Source organism: Dermacentor albipictus, chromosome 5, assembly GCF_038994185.2.
Source record: "Dermacentor albipictus isolate Rhodes 1998 colony chromosome 5, USDA_Dalb.pri_finalv2, whole genome shotgun sequence".
In the NCBI taxonomy this organism is placed as follows: Eukaryota; Metazoa; Arthropoda; class Arachnida; order Ixodida; family Ixodidae; genus Dermacentor; species Dermacentor albipictus.
Window position 1 is genome coordinate 51,267,451 of NC_091825.1, and position 22,293 is coordinate 51,289,743.

General features: G+C 48.3%; 1 protein-coding gene across 12 annotated transcripts in view; it reads left to right on the top strand.

The window, feature by feature from the left end:
- LOC135899163 (sodium-coupled monocarboxylate transporter 2-like) overlaps positions 1–22,293 on the top strand; it is an 83,227-nt gene that overhangs the window by 37,170 nt on the left and 23,764 nt on the right. For 3 of the 12 annotated variants that reach the window (XM_065428420.2, XM_070539575.1, XM_065428429.1), the window contains 4 exons: positions 13,238–13,378; positions 14,728–14,857; positions 15,362–15,450; positions 19,813–19,922. The exons of 7 other annotated variants lie outside the window; for them this stretch is intronic. In XM_065428420.2, the coding sequence (XP_065284492.1) occupies positions 13,238–13,378; positions 14,728–14,857; positions 15,362–15,450; positions 19,813–19,922 (470 nt within the window). Of the gene's footprint in view, positions 1–514; positions 574–13,237; positions 13,379–14,727; positions 14,858–15,361; positions 15,451–19,812; positions 19,923–22,293 lie in introns of those variants that run through there. 2 more of the 12 variants (XM_065428423.1, XM_070539576.1) reach the window with 2 other exon arrangements.

The window sequence follows — 22,293 nt, forward strand, 5'->3', positions numbered from 1 at the left end:
CGGCACGTACGCTCTCTTCGGGCAGATTTCGGGGTCCGGAGAGCGCCGACGGCACGTCCGCTCACTTCGGGTGGCTGTGGTCGACTCGGCTTCAGGGGAGCTTGGCTCGCCGAGGATAGCGAAATCACCTGACACTCCCGTCTAGTTTTTTTCCCTTCCTCCGCGCTTTGCGCTCGCACATGTCGCTCCGCGGGTTTCAACTTTGCCAAAGGCGTAGGTTGTGCAGCGTAGCGTTGGTATCAGTGTTTTGTTCCGCTGTGTTTTGTTCCACCGTGCACTCCCAGCTGTTGTAGCCAGGTGGGACGGGAATTATAAAGTGTGATACGAGAGCGCATGCAACGCCGTACATCACGTACTACGCCACGGACGAAGAATGACGCGGCAATAAATTTCCCGGCTTCGGTGCATTCATGCTAACGTGTCATCACAGGCTGAAACCACTGTGCTTCAGATTATGTGCGATAAGCACCTTGCACGTCAGTGACAGCTGTGCAGTGCGTGCTTTTGACGGCGGAAGATGCATTTGTGGCACGTAAAGCAGCCGTGTGGAAGGATGGAAAAGAAGCGCCTGCTGTGAGTAATAAATGAACGAACCACCTTTACTGGAGTATCTTATATGTGTGCTCGAGGGGCGCAGGGAAGTGAAGATTGGCGGTTGCGGTGCAGGAGTGAACAAGGCATGACAGACGAACGTACGCCTGCGTGCGCGTCAAACAGCTTATGGCATGTACCACGTTGGCCCTGTCAACGAGCTAACCGCACGCATGCACGCTTACTGTTCGTCATCGCAGAAATTTGTTTCCGTGAAGCTTCACTTACAGTGGGAACAATCTGCCTCAGGCCGCAGTCCGTGTATTTAAACGCGTAACGACGTTCTCCTCTGCCCGGCTGTTTGTCAGTGCGCTGTGGCTCGTTACAGCGCTGTGAGTGGCCACCCGAAAGGTGTTCAATAAAGCAAAACAACTCGTTTGAAGTTAAGACCAGTGTTTGTCCTCATAAACTTCAGATGGACTTACCACAGGGCGTATCGCGATGCAATACATCGCGATTGCATGGACCGCTGGTCAGATTGCTACGACGCACAACAACGCCGGGCTGCAACCGCGCAAACTTACGCGCAGCCCGTCGTGGTTGCGCCTCTGGTTGCGCGATTAACGCGAGAAATATAATGATGGCAGGGAAATCTAGCCCGATACGATGGCGGAGTAACCACCGACTACCAGTGCCACTTAGCTTCATAAAGAGTGACATTATTAAGGGTGTCTTCTTAAATTGTCCTTCTTCCATGTCAGCTCCCTTTGCGTATTTTTACTTGTACACACAAAAGGCGCGTGGTGGCGGTGTTATCGTGCTTGGACTTTATACAGAACCTCAAGGCGACGGCGGAAGTGTGCCAGGATTGTCGACAAGTCGATTGCCGCAATGTGCCAGGACTGTCGCAATAAAACGGTGTCTGCACCACTTCACTGACCTTCGCAGATAGCCGTTCAAAGCGGCGCGCGGATTAGGTGTCGTTCTTCGTGTGCTCCGAAGAGAGCAGCCGACGGCGCGCACGTCAAAGTATTGATGCTCTTTCGGGCGATAACCTGGGCGCTGCCACGTTTGATCACGGAGTGAGGCGTTCATTGCATGTCTCAAGTGCCTTCTTTGCTTTCATGTTTACAATGGATATGTATGACGCCAGTGCTGCTTAGCAAACATCTGCTTCAGGAGGCATCGTAGGCACTGACTAGCTGGACTAGACGAAGCTTAGGCTACAGCATCAGAGAAGAGAACATAGCTTTCGAGGCTGCTTAACGGCGCGAGCAGTGCATTATGCGGCGCTTGTTCTAAAAGCGGGGCCATACATGTGTATTCCAAGCTATATCCAAACTTCCGCTCATGAATTGAATCAGGATTAGTGTGTATTGCTCTTCGCTCTTTATTTGGCAAATATTTTGAAGCAGTGGCTCGTCACGCTTCTCACTCAGTAATGTTCCTCGGTGCGGTTACTACCTGATTATTTTCTGCCTAACCGCTCGCGGGTGTGGTCAGTTCCGATAGATTTGCTCTTGCTGTGTACAAGGCTTGAAAGGTAGCTATTCTGTCCATTGCATAATACCTTGTAGCAAAGATGTATTATGGATAGTAACTCGCTTACTCTTGTGGACCGTCACAAAATTTTCAGCTTCGACCATTCGCACGCTGTAGGTGCAGCCCGTCATTTATTGTGCGTATACAGTGCGCAGATATTCAAGTGTGAGTCCATTGACTTATACTTGTTGACACGGTGGCGATAGATTGGGCCCAAGTTTTTGTGCCTGTGTAGACGTGTGTGTAGATACTGTGCGCGAATCTTACTATGACAGGAAGCAACGCTACTCCCTTTGTGATTGTTTAGTGAACAGTATACTCACTCTTGCCGACGTTCCAGGGATCAAGCCCTTTGTTAGAAGGTTAGCGATGCAACGCTGGCGGATGACCAAATTTCTGTATCCTCGAGGAAAGTGCTGGTAGCATGTACGGGAAGTTACAGAAGGGGTCTGCGAACTTGGCCACACGGATGCATTTCATTCCTTAATATGCCAGTCACAATTCCTGTAGCCAACTACGGCACACATCTTCAATCCACATGATTCAATCGAGCATAATTGTAGCAGGCTGCGTTAGCGAAAACTCAGTTGCATTTCCGATAGCTGCTCGCACAGAAGCGAGGTAGAAGTGGTAATGGTCTCGTATTCGTGCGCTATCGCTGAGGCCACGTGCGCCATCTCGTTTCTGCAGAACAAACTGCTTCGCGAGAAGGGTCAATGGAGGAGATGGTATTTAGGCTGGCGCAGCGCAAGCAGCGTAGTGTGACTGGCAGTAAAGAACACTTGCAAGAGCGCCGAAAACGTCGGAAAATAAATGCGCCTTTAGCCCGTGCCACGGTTCGCAGCCATAGCGGCACTTGTTAAGCATGCATTTGATTTCCCGCCGGTGCAAAGTAGCACGTCAACCCAAACGAACTGCAACGAAATTTTAGGCCTCCTAACAAGCTTAGTTCATGATAATGTAGATATAGAGAAGCCTCCGCTGAAAATGTGAGGTTTGCCATATCAGGGCAAGCGTCAAGAACTCGCAAAAAGTGACAGGGACGTTTGACTTCGTGAACGTGGGTGACGCGCAAGCGTATGGGTGCTATAGCGAACACGACGCTATCGGTCCTTGATGTGCCTTGACGCATATACTGCCCACATCGTAGATCGTGTTCAAGACAAGGCTTGCGTGACCACGCCATACGCAGCAGTCGCAGGAGCAGAGCGCCCCATTGTAAGCCCTCGGCTACAATCCCTGATTGCACTGCTCCGACCTTGTTGATAACTGAGAGAGAAAATTCAGTCGCAGACGCCCTCGTTACGAAGTGCTTCGCGGAGCAGGCTTAATTATGGGAGTCAGAAACGCGTCCGACGGCACTCAGGAAGGGACGACAACAATAGCCGCCCACAAACATATATTCGAACATACAAATTGCAACTACAAGGTCACAGGGCATGGAGGCAAGCGAGACCAAGCGTCCCTACGCAGCGTTCAGATCGACTGCGACAGCGCACTCATAGTTTGGCTGGTGTTGCGTCGCTCGACGAGCTGTACGAGCGGATAGTGCAGGCGAGCCCTTGCAGACTGATTGGCCAGCTGGTTGACGGGAGCGGAAGACGTGTCGATTAGACGTCCCTTAGTGCGTTGGCACGTGACTGGGTCTCTCCGACAGAGGTGGGCTTCCCAAACGTTGACGTCCGACCCAAGCCAACGCGTCTTACTTGCTTTATTTTTCAGCTGTGTCTGCCGGCCGACGTGGCCTCTTCGCCTTTCGTAGGCTGCTTGATGATGATGTTGATGAAATTCTTTTATTGACAGGAAAAGGGCAGAGGAGTTAGGAGAAGGGGGGTTGGATTCTTATTCCGGAATTCCGCTGGCTAAGGCCGCCTCCCTGGCTCTTTCAACGAGGGCTTGTTGTCAAGCTCAACCTAGAGGGTTGAGCTTGACAGAGCTGCCTCCTATCCTTCCCACGTTGGCTGTTGTATAGGGTCTAAGTCACTATTAGCCTGGCAGCCATAAGGTACAGATGTGCTTTCTCCGCGCAGAATTTACATTGGGCTGAAAAGGATTGTCGCTAGATATGACGTCGCTTGACTAGGTTATTGAATGACGTGGTTTGTAATCTCCGTAAATGACATTCTTCTGCTTTATTTAATCCATTGGCTATACCCGCGTAGTTTCGTCGCGATAAGCGCAAGTGCTGTGATACATCTGCATAAGTTACTAATGACATCGGGAAGTCTGTGTCTTCAGGAACGGAGGAGGAGAGACTCCGGAGGAGAAAAGATTGGGTGGCAGCGAGTGCACGCTCATTTCCCTGTACACCCTCATGACGCGGTATCCAAATCAGCTCTTTGCGCGAAGTAAAGGTCCTAGATTGCTTCAGGATCCTGCAAGCTAGCGGTGCGATTCGGCCCCGCGTGTAATCTATATATGCAGTTTGCGACTCCGTAATTATGTATTCGGTATTAGGATGCGAAGCTGCCATGGCCATCACCACCTCTTCTGATTCTGCAATTTCTCCGCGCCGAACATAAAGCCCGTTGACCATCTGCCCTTCATGCACCACTGATAATCTGTGGACTCCTACCGGACCCGCAGCATCTCCGAAGAAGGCTCCCTCTAATTCAGCATAGATCCGGTCCTTCTTCTTGGCTTTTGCTGTCCTTGCTTGATGATGTCCTGGGTGCAGGCTTTAGGAAGCGGCAGTGTCGCAAACTTGTTCCTCCACTCTTTCAGAACGTCTTATTTTGTTGCCATATATAAAGACAGCTCACATTCAAGTCCTCCATCACCTTGCGTCTAGTTTTCGTTCCTGCAAATCTGGCATATTCACTTAACAGGTAGGCCTCAGTTATCTCATCTGTTGTATTGTGCACCCCTCCCCCCCCCCCCCCATCTGCAACAAGCACTCGGCAGATGTTTTTATCGATAGTCCTCGCGCCTTCTTATATGCTGTTCTAAGCATAACCTCGAAATGACTTAAATCGCACCTCATCCGAAGGTACGGAGTCATGCACACGACGATTAGGTTGAGTATAAAGGCTTGGACCAACCGAAGAGTGTCGCTCTCCATCATCCCTTTCGTCTTATTGGTAATACTAGTCAGAATTCGCCTTCCTTGTTCCCATGATGTACGGAGTTTAGTAATCATTGCTACGTCGACACCCTTGTTGTTAACCGGTAGTCCCAGGATACGCACTGAGAAACGCGTTATTTATTTGTTTAGTTATTTATTAATTTTCATATAATGCAGCACTATTCAGGGCTATTGCAGGAGTGGAGTACAACAAACGCAAAAAAACAGAAAAAAGGCAGTTGAACACAATAGATAAAAAAGGTATAGCCATCTTATCACACTAGTGCTTCTGCAAAATGAGACAGTCCCAATTCACGAACAGAACCGGGTAACTCGTTCTAACTGCGGACAACTCTCGGGAAATAACTGTGTTTGAACATGTTAGTGCGTGCAAAGAAAGGCTTTAAGTTGAGGGTGTGACAACGTCTAGTTGGAAGATCACTGACATACGAGATGTGATCATCAGCGGATAGTCGACAACATGAGTGAATAATTGAATGTAATAGCTTCATGGAATCTATATGTCGCTTTGTGCATAGAAGAGATAACTTCAAGAAATTCATTGCGGATGAGGGCGCAAAATCACGATCGTAGCCATGACAAATGAAACGAACAGCCTTCCTTTGGCTGTTTGGCTACCGATTCTACTTTGTTAATAATTTGGGCTCCAGAACCTTGAAGCGTGCTCTAATACAGGACGAATGAGTGTTTGAAACATTTGTAATTTAGTGTTTTTTGGTGATTTAGATAACGTTCGTCTCAAGCAACCTAATTTTCTTAGTGCTACAGATGTTATCTGGTCAATATGCTGGGGCCACTGAATGTTGTGCGGGAAGATAACACCAAGGTATTTGTACACCTGTGCCCGGGGAACTATTGTGTTATTGAAAGCGTACACATGCTGTGAAGGAAAATGGCTGTTTGTAAATGACACTACTACAGTTTTTTGAAAGTTAATGCGAATCTACCAGTACGTACACCAGGTGCAAGATCTGTTGAAGAAACACTGAAGTAAGGTATAAGGAGTGTCGGTGAGCCAGCCTGGGCACGTCGGGCAGGGTCATCGGCGAGGTGATTGCCAACGATGCCATAATGTCCCGGCAGCCACTGAAATATGATATCATGTCCTCGTTCAGAAGCGCAATGTCGGGTTTCGTTGATTTGTGACACCAGCTGTTCATAATTGCTACGTCGTAAACTTCGCAAGGTCTTTATCGATAGTCGACGCTGCAAGAGAGCTTCTTAGTCTCGCTCGTACCATCACGTTAAGTTACTGACATACACCACAGAACTCTAAGTGTCGTTTATACAGCCTCGACCCATCACTGAAACTTAAATTACCAGCGAATCTTTCACGACGTGACGCAACACTGCTGTGTCGGCTGTGGGTAGGAGTAGTATTCACCAGCTTCTACAGCTATCGCATTGGAATGGCGGATTCACCAATGTGCGCAAAGTGCCAGCGTGAAGAGACCATCAGTCACCTTCTGTGCCACTGTTCTCGCTTCGATAATCAACGTGAGACTCACCAGTGTGCCTTGAATAGACTGGATGACAGGCCATTTACGGAAGCGACGATCTTGGGAGCCTGGCCTCACAATTTATTAGCGCAGAATGCAGTTCGACCGCTTTTTCACTACCTGAAGGCAACAGACTCGAGTGCCCGACTATAGACATCCTAGACCTAAGTTCTCTCTCTCTCTCTTTCACTCCCCATTCCCCTCCCCACGTGTAGGGTAGCAAAGTGGACTCAGTCTGGTTAACCTCCCTACCTTTCTTTCTTCGCTTCTCTCTCTCTCTCTCCCTGAAGTAAGGCGTGATCATAATAGGAGAAGAAATTACCTGGTATAGGACGCAGTCGTTGGCATAAGGACGGACTTTTTACTTAAGATTGTTAGGAAGGTTATTTATAAATATAAAAAAATAACAAGGGTCCCTGAACAAAGGCTTGTGGCACACCTGAGTTTACATTTACAGTTGAGCACGAAGTGGATTTAAATGAAATGAATTGAGAGCGAGAGTTAAGAAAGCTGGCTATCCAGTCGGTCAGCCGAGAATTATAGAAAATTACATTTAGTTTACTTAGTAGCTTGTTTTGTATAACCGTGTTGAAAGCTTTGGAAAAATCTACAAATAATGCATCAATGTGATGGCCATTATAAAGATTTCTAGTAATGTCCCGTGAAAATTCCGCCAGTTGTGTTGTGCTGAAGCCACCGGCCAAATCCATGTTGTATGTTAGAGAGAATTTTATTGAATTCTAGGTATTCTGTTATATGCTCGTGTGTGTTATGTTCTACTAGCTTTCCGGAATTGGAGGTAAGTGACACAGGTCTATAGTATTTGAGTAAACCTCCATCCGAGGCACCATTAAGTCGCTCGTCCTCCACGACCGGCAGGTGAGTTCGCGCTTTTTGCTTGATTATAGCGACAGAAATATCCTTGACGGGTATGCAAGGGTACAGTTTATATGAATTTATATGAGTTTTAGTAGCCTGGTATTAACAACGCTGGAAGTTTTGGCATGACGCTGCACGAAAAGAGCATGAACGAACACGCTGCAGCGAGATTGAAGATGAGACAGTTGTAAACGTTCATCATGGCATCACATGAAAAACAGTTGCACTTTCTGAAATTAGACGTAAGCATTCTATAATTAACCGCCCTCGAGCTCGCCCTCCGCATCCTTGTTTCTATACATATTCTCTCTTTTTCGATGGCCATACATATTGTTACGAGTGGAAAGACACAGACGACAGAGGCTGTTTACAGGCTATTGACACTGCAGTCAGAGAGCCAGGCCGACACTCGCTCACGCCAAGGGCACAGACCCACTTTGTCGTTCTCGCGGTGGCTCGTCTCTTGAGTATCTCGCGATAATATCGTATTACTACTGCCCCCCCCCCCCCCCCCCCCCCCCCCCAGCGGCGAAAGCGCCGCCACGGTGCTGGTAAATATCCAAGGCGCGTGGAGAGGTGCAGGGCTTGAGTCGGGCGATGCGGAACATGTCACTGGTTGTCACAGCGGAGGACGTAATAGGCGTGGCTAGAACGATTTCATAGGTGACATCGGTCACTTGGCGGAGCACGCGATACGGGCCTGTGTAACAGGAAAGCAGTTTTTCACAAAGGCCAACTTTACGCGATGGAGACCAAAGCAACACGAGGGTGCCGGGTGCAAAATGTACATCACGGTGATGGACGTCGTAGCGTTGCTTCTGTTCGTCTTGAGACACTTTAGGCGAGCACGCGCAAGTTGGCGAGCATAGTCAGCATGGGCGATTGCATCACGGGCATAATCGCTAGTTGAAGATGTGGTGGGCGGAAGCACAGTGTCCAGTGCATGGTAGCGTCGGTTCTCGGCCATATAAGAGATAAAACGGGGAAAAACCAGCATTTTCGAGACGGGAAGCGTTGTATGCAAAGGTAATGTAAGGTAGAGTCAGGTCTCAGTCACGGTGGTCACGTGAAACGTATCTGGATAGCATGTCTGTAAAGGTGTGGTTCAAACGTTCAGTGAGGCCGTTCGTTTGAGGGTGGTAGGAGGTGGTAAATTTATGTTGTATTGAGCAGGCACACAAGATGTCGTCAACGACTTTGGCCAAAAACGTACGGCCATGGCCTGTTAGCAATTGACGCGGAGCACCATGAATCAAAATGATATGTAGGAGGAAGTCCGCAACATCAGTTGCGCAGCTGGTGGAAAGAGTGCGGGTTACGGCATAGCCACTTGTTTCCTGATGTAGATGCCGGAAATGGGCCGAGAAGGTCCAAGCCGACACGATGGAAGGGCTCGGCAGGGATGTCGAGCGGTTGCAGGTAACCAGCGTGGAGCTGGGAAGGCTTCTTGCATCGTTGGCAAATTTCACAAACGGCGACGTAACGTCGTACGGAACGGGCAAGGCCCGGCCAGAAAAAAAGGTGACGTACATGGTCATAGGTCCGAGATATGCTGAGGTGGCCTGCCGTTGCTGCGTCGTGAAGCTCTTCTAGAACAGTGGAGTGGAAGTGTTTAGGTATTACAAGTAGGAACTCAGAGCCATACGGATGAAGGTTACGACGGTACAGAGTACCATCGCGGAGAATGAAGAGGCGCAGAGTAGCATCGGCCGGAGAGCGTTCAAAACGGTCGATGAATGCTCTGATGTAGGCGTCACCACGTTGCTCTGCGGCGAAATGAAGCAGCTCTAATACAGAGAATACACAAGCAGCACTGGGAATGTTGGGGGAGTCAGAGTCGTCAACAGAGTAACGCGACAAGCTTTCCGCGGTTTGGTGCAGGCGGCCAGACTTGTACACCACGGAATATGAAAATTCTTGTAGCCTCAAAGTCCATCGATCAAGCCGGCCTGTAGGATCTTTTAGCGATGAGAGCCAGCAGAGAGCATGATCGTCAGTGACTACGGAAATAAGGTGACCGTAAAGGTAAGGACGGAACTTCGCAACCGCCCAGACAACAGCAAGGCAATCTCGTTCCGTAATGAAATAGTTGCGCTCCGATGGTGCTAGGAGGTGGCTCGCATAAGCAATAACGCGATCTTGGCCACGCTGACGCTGGGGTAAGACGACACCTACGCCATGACCGCTGGCATCTGTACGCACTTTTGTAGGGGCATCGGGGGGAAGTGGGTGAGAATGGGCGGTGAGGTGAGAAGAGCGACGAGAAGAGAGAAGGCGGCGGCATGAGAAGTACCCCACGAGAATTGTACGCCTTTTTTCAAAAGATTAGTGCGGGTTCTAGCAATTGCCGCAAAATCTTGAACAAAACGACGAAAGTACGAGCATAGCCCTACAAAACTTCGAACGTCTGCGACTGTCTTCGGAACCGGAAAGTCTCGGACAGCGCGAGTTTTGTCGGGATCAAGCTGTACTCCGGAAACGTCAACGATATGGCCCAGAAAAGTAATTTGGCGAAGGCCAAAACGACATTTGAACGAGGAAAGCTTCAGCGTCGCCTTTCGAAATACATTAAGTATAGTTGTTAGACGCTCAAGGTGAGTGTCGAACATTGGTGAGAAGACGATGACGTCGTCGAGGGAGCAGAGTCATGTGGACCATTTGAAACTTTGGAGCAAGGAGTCCATCATGCGCTCAAAGGTGGCAGGGGTGTTGCATAATCCAAACAGCATTACTTAAATTGGTATAGGCCATCAGGTGTGATAAACGCGGTTTTTTCTCTGTCCATATTGTCAACAGCAATCTGCCAGTATACAGAACGAAGATCAATAGAATAGAAATGGCTGGAACCGTGCAGGCAGTCAAGGGCGTCGTCCATACGTGGGAGCGGGTAGACGTCTTTCTTAGTAATGTTCAGATGACGGTAGTCTACACAGAAGTGCCAGGTGCCGTCCTTCTTCTTAACCAACACCACAGGTGACGCCCAGGGACTCGAAGAAGGCTCAAGGATGTTTTTATCTAGCATTTCGTTCACTTCACTTTGAATTACTCGGCGTTCCGACGCAGAAACTCCGTATGGTCGTCGGTGTATGGGTGTAGCATCGCCAGTAAGAATCCGATGTTTGACCCTGAGCGTCTGGCCTAAAGGGCGATTGTCGAAGTCGAAAATATCTCGGTAGGACGATAATACTTGGAAAAGATCTTCAGTCTGCGAAGAGGACAGGTCCGTCCCAACTATTTTCTTTATGTTGGGATCGGCGCCCGAGTCTGGCGCGGGGGGCCTGCTGAGCTCGCAAGAACCATCGGTCGATAACGCTGCCACGTGATTATCGCCGAGACAATCAACGTTGGCAAGGCAAATACTTTGCGGTAGAATTTTCTTTGCCAATCCGAAGTTAGAAACGCTTGCGAGTGCGGTTCGCAGTAATAGTAAGTATACTGTGAGGCACAGTAACATCAAACTGTATGGAACGTCGGGCAGAGGAGTGACGAGGTACTCGCCATCAGGAAGTGGTGGGGAAGACAACAGTTCAATATAGGCTATTGACTTTGGCGGCTGGCGAAGAAAGCCGGAGGGGCATAAGCGGCACTGGGGTGCGTCAGAAGGTCCTCCGAGAATCGGTAACTCAAGGCGAAGGGTACTGGCAGAGCAGCCAATAAGAGCAGAATGCGCGGAGAGAAAATCGAGGCCGAGAATTAGGTCGTGGGGCAATGAGCAATCACGGTGAAGACCACAGGAGTGTGGCGGCCGGCGATGCTGACACGTGCCGTACATATGCCGATGATAGGCACAGTACCGCCATCCGCAACGCGGCCGGCGCGTGCCGATGCTAGGGTGAGGAGCATGTTCAGGCGTCGTCAGAATGCAGCACTCATAATAGAAAGATGCGCTCCTGTATCGAAGAGTGCCGCCACAGGATAGCCGTCAACATTAACGTCTAGAAGGTTTTGGTTTGTAGGTAACGTGAACTGAGGATTTGAGGGCAGGGTCGACAACGCAGCTTCACCTCCCGAAGCTGCAGTGTCTATATTTGTGCGGCTGGATCCGGGAGGCGATAGGCGGCAAAGAGAAGCGGCGGGGTTGGGGCGAACGAGACTGATGGCGTCGAGGTGATGGCGAGCAGCTGTAGCGAATGTTCGGAGTAGGAGCGTCAGTGGCAGTGCGTTCATGACGGGTAGCATACGGAACAGAAGGTCTAAAGGCGCGGTAATAAGTGGCGGCGTATGTCCGAGAAGGTGGTGGCCATCGGTTGCGGTAGTGACGAGCGACGTGGGCGATGCGACAGCAGTGGAAACAGATCGGCCTGTCATCAGGGGCACGCCATTCGGACATGTTGCGGCGAGATGTGGCAGAAAAAGACTGCCGGGGACGAGGAGGGCCGCTAGAGAACTAGGGAACGCTGGGTTGAGAAGTTGAACTCATGGAGTTCAGACCCATGTTCTCAAATTCCTGTCGGACGACGGCCTGAATCATCGAAGTCATGGTTGCTGGTGGATCGGAAAGCGTCGCTGAGAAAGCTGGCGAACAGGCGGCCTAGAGTTTGCGGCGAACAATATGGGTTATGTCGTCACAGGTGGTAGTCTGACGCGGTCGACCCTCACATGTCGACGTAGCAGCAGTGTTGGGTAGCCGCGTTATTTGGTGTGAGATACGGCGGCTCTTAGCTTGTTCAAGGCGACGGCATTCTTTTATGATTGCGTCGAGAGTCGAGGCGTTGCCGAAAACAAGCGAACTGAAAGCGTCATCGGCGTTGCCTTTTAGCACATGCGCCACTCTATCTGCTTTATACATAGCGTCGTCAGCTTTGCGGCATAGAGCCAAGACGTAGAGTATATAAGAAACGTATGGCTCTGTATGTGTCTGAACACGAGACGCAAGAGCCTTTCTCGCGGCAATCTTGCGCCCAATGGGATCGCCGAACAGTTCCCGTAGCTTTTCTTTGAAGCTGTCCCAACTGGTTATCTCGTCGTCATGCGTTTGGTGCCACACGCATGGGGTGCCGCCGAGATAAAAGATGACATTGGCGAGTATAATCGTTGGTGCCCACCTTTTAATAGCACTGGCGTGTTCATAGAGCTTGATCCATTCGTCAACGTCCTGTCCCTCCAGGCCAGAGAACACATCAGGGTCGCTATGTGGGGCAACCGTGATGATTGGAGCAGTCGGACCAACCGAAGCCGTTGCAGAGGTGGGCTCGTCACCGGTAGGCGTGGTGACAAGCTTGATTTACCGACCAATTCGGTGTTCCGTGGCGAGGACGGGGATCGCTGACCTCCACCAGAATGTTACGTGTGGAAAGACAAAGACGACAGAGGGTATTCACGGGCTATTTACACTGTAGCCAGATAGCCAGGCCGACACTCGCTGTTGCCAAGGGCATAGACCCACTTCGCAATTCTCGCAGCGGCTCGTCTCGTGAGTATCTCGCGATAATATCGTAATAATATTATTATTTGTGCATAATTTTTGTAGTAACATAAGTTGTACGTTTAGCTTCATTATCTGTTTTCCTTTGTCTATTTATCGCCATTCATTCAGGCCATTCGTCTTGATAAATTTGGGAACAGTAGCATCTTTCGCACGCTGAATTCACTCTTCTATAGCTCGACAAAACAAGGTCACGTGTTCTGAAACAAGTAAATCAGTGAAATAAAAAGAAAATACCTCATTCATGTAGTCGACAATGTTTCTTCTTTTTAACAGTTACAGCTTTGACTTAATACGCGAAGAAACAATCTGGTCTTGCTTACTCGGCTCTACGGCAATGTCAATATATCGTCTATGCCTGGACCAAATGGTGGCGCAGAGGATCCTGGCGTCTCGAACACTGGAAGAAGCTCAAAGGTACGCCTGGATATTTCACGTGTTATGCTTTGAAAAACGTGAAATGATATTTTATAAAACAAATTGCCCTGTGGTTTGGAATTTCTGTTTAGCCTCTCGCAATCTATAGTGTGCCCTTACAGTTCATGCGACAAGCATTGTCCAATTGCTGTTTATTTTATTTCGATGGGGACTTGCTATAAGACAATACATAATAACTATCATATATTACTCATTATACCAAGGCTGTTGAAAAAAGAGAGCATCGCGATTGGCCAGTTACTTGCGAGACATGTCCAATTGCCGCCGCACAAAGCTTCGTGACTGAAGTTTTGGAAATTTGAAAGATAGATTGCAAGCAATGTTTTCTTCTTGTGTTCATTTGTGTAGACAAAGCTTTGAAGCCTAAATGTCGTAAAATGTCCTATATTAGTCTAGTTCCCAAATTATACCATAATTCTACGCCTCATGACGAGCTACCTTTTCACGATTATATTGCTCCCATCCGTATTGTGCTCATCGCGTCGACCACCATTATGAGATTGGCATCGAATCCTGTAATGCTCACTCATTCTACGTATCATGTTGCCCTGCGCGTCCGTATATAGACTGGAACCACCTTTTCCAAGACAATGCAACTAATAAGGGGAATTAACCCTTTCGTCAGACTTTAGCTAGCACTGCCGCTTAGGTGATATGTGGTGACATAGCCGAATTTCATAAAGCCACTGCCATTACCAACGTCTGTGGACAACCGAATAGAGAGTGTCGGGTTGATTCTTATTGTGAAAGGCTGCGGCTGGCATAGAACGTGTCGAGCTTACGGATACATGAAGCTGTCGTCACATGCAACCAGGGCATCATGGTACACTGGCTGGCTAGGTTCCTGCGATCGCTGCGGATGCCTCACGGAAGTGTAGCCAAAACAAACGCCCGAAGCACTCTTACATATACTTCTGTGAGTAATGCAATTATTCGTAACATCATCGGTACTGAACGTGAGTGAAGTTTCGTATTTGTTATGACGATCTCATGTCTATGACTTAGGGAACGGCAAGGCCAAATTTAGTACAAATGAAAATTTCTGAGCATTTCTAAGCTTCGTGCTTGGTATCATTTATTTTATGTGCGAGAAACGTGCGGTAGCGTTTCTACAACATAGAAAATATGTTTTAGTAGTACTTCAGAAGACTAGAATGATACTGACAATTTAACAAATCTTCAACGTTCCAGCAAATCGAAGCGTTTAGTGCAAGTTCTTTCTTCAAAATACGCCTTATAATAAGAATTTCATTTTATGTGCTTCTGCTGCTGACTAACGCTGACAATTATTTCTGTAACCAATCTTTGTTACTTACTGCTCTCCACAGAACAACCTGTGCTGGTGCGGTCCTCATCGTTCTGTTCTATTTTGCCGCTTTTTCTCTCGGAGTGGCGATGACACTCTGGTTTCATGGCTGTGACCCTAGCTTAATGGGAGCCATTTCGGGCGTTGACCAGGTGATGCTGGCAGCTAGCCAGCTACTCATTTCTTCCTTTTTTCTCGCGTCAGCACCAAAGTGTCTGTTCTAAGTAAGATGACTACTGAGACAAATCGCTGCAAAATTTAACAAAAATAACATTTGTAATACGTACATTGATGAGGTGTATATAGTTGTAAGAATCGTTGCTTGTTAACACAAGAGAATATCATTCATCTTTTAAATGTTGCATATCCTGGATTATGCGACTTTGTACACGTGTCTGCTACCTCAAGCTTTCGAAGGCGTGCTGCAAAAGCGTTTTTTGCATGTTGCAAAGTTGCTGTACGTATGACAATGCGCATACACAACACAGTGATGGCAGGAAGAATCTGTGTGATTATCGGGTTGACAATGCTAGCTTGGTGAAAGGCGAAAAACACTGCTATTTATTATGTTATTATATGCACTGCCTTGAAGCTATTTCTATTGCTGCTACCTCCGATCGGATAAGCAATATGACAACGAAAATTTCCCTTTCCAGGTCTTGCCATACTACGTTAAAACGTACCTCATCAATGTGCCCGGGCTTTCGGGGCTCTTTCTCGCTGGAGTCGTGAGCGCTGCAACAAGGTAGCACAAATGTTTTAGTAATAAGGAACTGGGACAATGTGATATATACACGACTTGAGAGGTATTACGCGAGTCCGATCACAATATTACGAGACAAATTAAAAACACGAATTTTTTTCAGCAGACCACTTTTTGAAACGTAAGGCAATGCCCACTAGTTTCTCTTCGGTGCTACATGATTAAGACAGAAATCATGGTGGACGACAAGTTCGCGGTGAAATCATGGAAGAAAAATATTGCGTGAATTTAGAGAAGGCTTGATACGCCCAAGTTAACAAAAAATGAATTATAGTACAAATGCAAATTAGTTCAGTAGTTGGCTCCGGGTCAAAGCCTTAGCTTTGTGCAAGAGAGAATTAAGTCTTACATATACGTTCTGTACACAAAGCCATCAGTGGGATGTCGCTGTGGGTGCCTTATTAAATCGCAAAATCGCACGGTAGGAATTCGTCCACTGCACGAGACGCGATATGGAGGCCGCGAAAAAAATAAACGAATAAAGTTGTCTGTATGTGACATGCACACAACAAAATAGAAACCCTTGGCGTGGAAGGCCAACGACACCTAAACCTTAAAGATACCATACCCAAAATACGGAAATTAAGCAGTCCCTCCAATAGCTTGGGACATGTGAAAGGAAATTAGGGTTGATTGCTGTTTCATAAAAAAATAGGAGAACGCTTAAACTTCGCCTTCAAGAGTGGAACGCGACAGCGTTCCCGTCGACCCGCCCAGGGGTGCAAGACAATGCGCTACGGCACAGCGATCACTTACAAGGCGCCCCGCATCGGACTTGGCACCCACCAATCACGCGGTGAGCGCCGAGCAACGCAGCTTTCGGCGCGGCAACGAAACGTGCTCCTGAGCAAGCGGAACGAACCAAAGGACTCGGTGTCTCGGAGGGAGAAACTATCTACACGAGCCAAACGTCGTGATCAGCACGGACAGCCGGGCCGCGACGCGCCATGAAGGCGGACGCGATCATGGGGCAGACGCCTCGATGGGCTTGTCCTCTATCTCGCTTGGGAGCACCACGCAGATGCATGACTCCTCGCCAGCAGCGCGGCACACATCGCAGGGGATGCTTTCCCAGCAGACGCGCTACGGCGCAGCGATCGCGTTAGAGGCGTCCCGCATCGAACGCTGCACCTAGGAATCGCGCTGTGAGCGCAAAGAGGAACCGCGTTGCCTAAATACGAGGGTTCGAGTGACGCCTGCTGGAAGTTGGAAGGCGTGATAGCAAGAAAACTGATGAAACGCAAGGGTATTGGGGCATCCTCGCACCGGTCCCCTCACGTCCCCAATGCGCTCAAATGAGACGAAGGGGAGAAGTGGGTGAGTGGCACGCCACCTGTCGGGGCAGCACCGTACATTGCGAGGAGGGGTCTTCTGTGTTTGCCGCAAGATGGCTCTGCGTGTGCGCCAAGCGCAGAAGAAATGTAGCGGAAACGTACTTCGCTGCTCGTTTAACTGCGACTTCTGTAATTTACATGCTCACAATTACCGATATACACCGCAGTATAACTTTCTACGGTACGTTTCTAAGGCAAAACTGCATTCACTAGAGGCGCTTTTGTCGCGCTTTGAACCATCGAACTCATGGCTGAGTGGTAGCGTCTCCGTCTCACACTCCGAAGACCCTGGGGACGTATTCTGAAACGTTCGCCGCCGCGAAAGTTTCGCCCTGGCCATGCCTCCGCCGTTGCGGCGCGCGCTGAATGGCTGCTTTGACAAAACCGGAAATTCACTTGCGCCACCTGAATTTCCGGTTTTGTCAAAACAACCATTCAGAGCGCGCCGTAACGGCGGAGGGGTGGCCAGGGCGAAACTTTCACGGCGGCGAACGTTTCAGAATACGTCCCCAGGGTCTTCGGAGTGTGAGACGGAGACGCTAAGGAGCTAAAACACGAAAGTGAAACTTCTCTGCACAGGAGCTTTCACATGTTTGCTTCGCGAACTCATATTTCTCTGCAGCGAAGTGCGCACGATTTGAGGGCTCGTGATCGTGTTTCGGGTTCGCTGGCGTGCGGCGTCCTCTTGGCGAGCAGCGCCTAGCTGGCGAGCCGCTTCGGCGCCGGTACAGCATTAGGTCCGACGCCGTAGTGTCTTGGGCAGCCAGTTGAGTTGCGACGCGCTTAACCTCAAAAATGCGAGTGGCAGAATTCGCAGCATCCGCCGCAAACGCGCGAACGCGTTCTGCGTCACGCTGGCGTGTCTCTCGCCGGACCAAAGCGAGATGATTCGCCTGTCGACGATGTTGCCTTTCTGCGCCGCTTAGTGCAGCAATTTTCTTAGTTACTGTCATCGCAAGCGAAGCAGTAGGCGGCGTTCAAGCACTGCTGGTGAATGTTAAAGCTGCACTCCGTAGGCACCACATGCTATTCCGAAGCGAAATACAAACCATGTGCGCAAATTGCCAACACCAGGCTATACCGCCTTGAAGCCTCCGTTCTGCTTTGTAGTAGAGGGACTTCGGCGCTGTGACTACAGAAGCGCTCCCTGTCGGCGCTCGTTAATGTCATGATGCAGCACTTCGTTTCACCGCTCCCATCATCTCACTTGTAGCGCTGCCGAAGGTACATTGCGTACACAAGTAACATCCTTGTTCAGCGGTATGTAGTTCCGGGCGTAACTGGCTCATTACTGCATGTACACTAGAGAGTGTGATTTTTGATCGCTACATGATATGGTAGAGCGATACATGACATGCTAGGGCGTTTGCGCATGCGCGTCATATACTGAGAACTACAGTGGCAGTTACCGCCGGTAATCGTAATAGCCACCATAACCGTGATCAACTATATATAGTAATGTGGCAGCGCTTATACATTGCCTGCCACCCGCTTCAATCCGAATTCGCGCTTTTTACTGCCTCTCTGTCCTGTCAGCAAGAAACAAGCGGCAATATTCGTCATAGCTACGTCTCATCTCAAGCTGATGTCAAGTCATTAGGTATGTTTTGTCGTAAACATTTAGATGGGATGTTTGATTTCACGCTTCTAGAACTACAGACACGCCACCGAGCCATAAAACTCGTTTGATTTCTATTTGGTAGATGGCACTAGAGAATTATCAGAGGTGATGTGTTGACGATGTGGAACGCTAGACGAGGCAAATTTTTCACTGCATCAATAATTTAGTACCCCGCTCTTGCGTGGTACGTGATAACGGTGGCGAGAAAACGCCAAGTAGACGCCGAGCAGACGCTGTGGCGCAGGATAACAATTTGTAACGGCATTCGCCCATACTACTTGCTAAGGGAGCTGCAAGGTAGTTGCAGGGAAAGCGCACATATAAAGCGAAGCCCTGCTGTGGCATGCATGTAAACGCAGCTTATGGCTACGACGTAAAAACATGTTTTGCGTCAATCCACCAACCATGGCGCATGTAACAGGATGGCAATTAAACAGGCGCTGAGCAGACGACGCGGTGCGGATGAGCAAATCTCGAGGGGCATTCAGCATTCCTATTGGCAAAGAATTCGTGTAGCTTCCACAGTGTTGCAAACAGCCAGCTATTTCACTACTTGGCGCCAACGTCACATCCATTAGGGACGTCAGGCGTGGGTCCCGGCATAAGGCACTTTCGTGTTAATAAGTGTGAGATTTTAAGGTACATGCAATGAACGCTAAGACACGATAGTGAAAGGCCAGTCAAATTAGCTTATGAACGAAAATAAGGCAAAACGTCGCTCCTTTGGCGGTAAAGACAAAGCTCAAAGAGCGGTGCTGAGATAATTGCAGAGCGAGGTAGAAAAAATTTATGAGGCGAAAAGCAGACGTTGTTCTGTAATAGACATATTCGCATGTTAACGAACGGATCAAGACTAAATGACAGGTGCAGAAAGTTTGAAGGTACGCTGGAAAAGCTTCTTTGCATGTTGCACAGTTGCTGTACCTACGACAATGCGCTTATACAACACAGGGATAGGAGAAACAATATAGTGCATTGAGAAGAGGCTATCCCCTGTCATCTATCGTAGGTTCGGAAACAAGGATGCGCTTATGTTAATTTATTCAAATAATTTAGCTTTTAGTACAAGAAATGCGCTCGTCACACTAGTCTTTTGTGTTAGATGTTCATAATCTACGTTTGGTGAGATGTGTTACAAATTGTTCTGATGATTCTTTTAGAAAATTACAAAAAATCGCTTAGAATTGATTTCATATTGAAATATGTAATTCAATCGATACTGTCACAACTCGTAATAAAAAAATTGCTATGCTAAAGAGCTCGTAAGAGCAGGATTCAGCAATTCATGATCTTGTACATGTTATTAGAGAAGGACACTGGCCAGTGAAAAAAAAGCTCTGACAAACAAAATGATTTGTAAATTTGGCGCCTGTCTTGTTTTTTTTTCAGCACAGTTTCGTCTACAGTGAACTCCCAAGCTGCTATTCTTTACGTAGATGTGATTGTTCATCGGTACAAGAACGCTGAAAAACATGTGCAATGGATTAATCGCAGCACAGGTAAAACGCAGGATGCTAATAGTGAAGATTTTTGCTATCATTGAAACATCGCTCACTTGAATTCAAAGTTTGAGAAAGGAATAACAGAACCTTTTCGTCTAAATGCGTGCATCTTGAGTAATTGATAACATGTCAGTAGTAAAAAAGCACGTTTATCCAACATATAGTACAAGTTCATGTAGCTGAATTTGGTCAAAGTGCGCGCTAGCAGTGTGAAAAATTATGTCATGGCAAAGTTACTTGACGCGAAAATTAAGAGTAAGTTTAATGACATGGTAACAAAGCGAATGATTTCACAGGCCACATTCAGGGCATTGCTGCATTGCTACTACATTGCGACTGCATTGCAATTGAAAGAAAGTGTGCAAAATCCAACAGGTCGGAGTAACAGCCTGTCTTGTACGGAAATAAAAATATATATATATATATATATATATATATATATATATATATATATATATATATATATATATATATATATATATATATATATATATATATATTGAAAACGGGATTTATTGAAGATCGTCCGAGTAGCTCTGTATGACCAGTCCTAGCACTGGGCATCAGCAGCTTGAGCTAGGGTCTCGCGCCGAAGCGATGGAAGTGCGCAGAGAGCTACATGCATATTCCCCACTACAATTTGCCCCGCTGCGAAGATCAGCCATCCTGGCGACCTAAGGTGATGACACGATGAGGGGGTCGTGTTATGGCTTCAGGTGGTTGACTTGAACCGTCTCGCGGACATAATGGCGCTTATCCGAAGATGGCGCCACCAGTTCGACAACGTAGTTCAGAGGCGACGTACACTCGACAATCCGGTACGGACTCCGATATTTCGGACCAAGCTTTGGGCTAAGGTTTGGAGATTGGAAGGGCAGCCGAAGCCAGGCGTGACAATCCACGGCGAAGGACTGTGTATGCTGATTGTTGTGGCGGCAATCTTTTTGGATGCCTTAGGTATCTGACGTGAATGAGCGAGCCTATTTGACGGCATTTTTCAGCATGAGGAGCAACTTCGGAAAGAGGTATGAATTCAGAGGCATCCGGGTGATACGGTTGTACGGTGTCGAGGGTTGAGGATGGTTCACGTCCGTAACGAAGAAAAAAAAATTAGTGAGAAGCCTGCCGTAGCCTGAGCGGCGGTATTATACGCGTACATCGCAAAAGGTAGGATGTCGCCCCAGTTGGAATGATCAGACGCAACATACATTGTGGGCATGTTACGAAAAGTGCGGTTCAATTGCTCCGTTAAACTGTTAGTCGGTTGGTGACACGCCGTAGTGGTGCGGAGAATAGTGCGGCACGCGGCGAGTAGTTCATTAACAACGGACAGGAAGACACGGCCTCGGTCGCTGAGCAGCTCTCGTGGTGCGTCGTGCCGTAAGGTGAAATGCCGTAAGATGAACGCGGCGATGTCGAGAGCAGCAGCGGAAGCAAGTGCAGCAGTTTTGGCGTTTCTTGTTAGGTGGTCTACGGTCCCAATCATCCTACTATTTCCGCTAGCAGTGCAGGAAAGCGGACCATAAATGTCGATGACAACCCGGTCAAAAGGATGTGCAGGACACGGTAAATGTTGCAGAGGGCCTGTTGTGTGAGATGTCTTGCGTCGCTGAGAGGTTGCACACGACCAAATGTATTTGCGGACATAAGAATACATGCCGCGGCAGTAGTACGGCTTGCGAAGCCGTCGTAGGTTTACAAGACGCCAGCACGAGATTGTTGCGGGTCGGCGTGAAAATACGTGCATAAGTCGGAACGCAAATGGTGAGGTATGACTAGCAGCAATTTGCGACAAACTGGCTGATAGTTTCGGCGGTGCAAGATGACGCCCCGCAGCACGAAATAGGTGGCTCGGCGAAGAAGGGCTGGAGGGCATGTAGCCGTTGAAGAACTGAAAGTGTGCAACATGCAACAGGTCTGATTACTGATTAACAGCCTGTCGTATTCGGGATATTTACACACACACACACACACACACACACACACACACACACACACACACACACACACACACACACATACACAAACACACACACACATACACAAACACACACACACATATATATATATATATATATATATATATATATATATATATATATATATATATATATATATATATATATATTGTAACGCACAGTGAGTGACGTTGCTTTAATCAATCTACCTTGGGCGAACTTGTGCCCGACAAAGAGCTAAACGAGAGCCTCGCTAGAACGTCCACAGTCTTTTCGCAAGAGACCCGCACCTCTTCTTCTTCCCTCGTGTCCCGCGCTGATGGCACGTTGCTCCGATTGCGCGTGCCTTGCGGGCCCGTGTTGCCCGCTTCACTGCCGCTATCTTTCGCAGGTAGCAGTAAGCAGCTGGA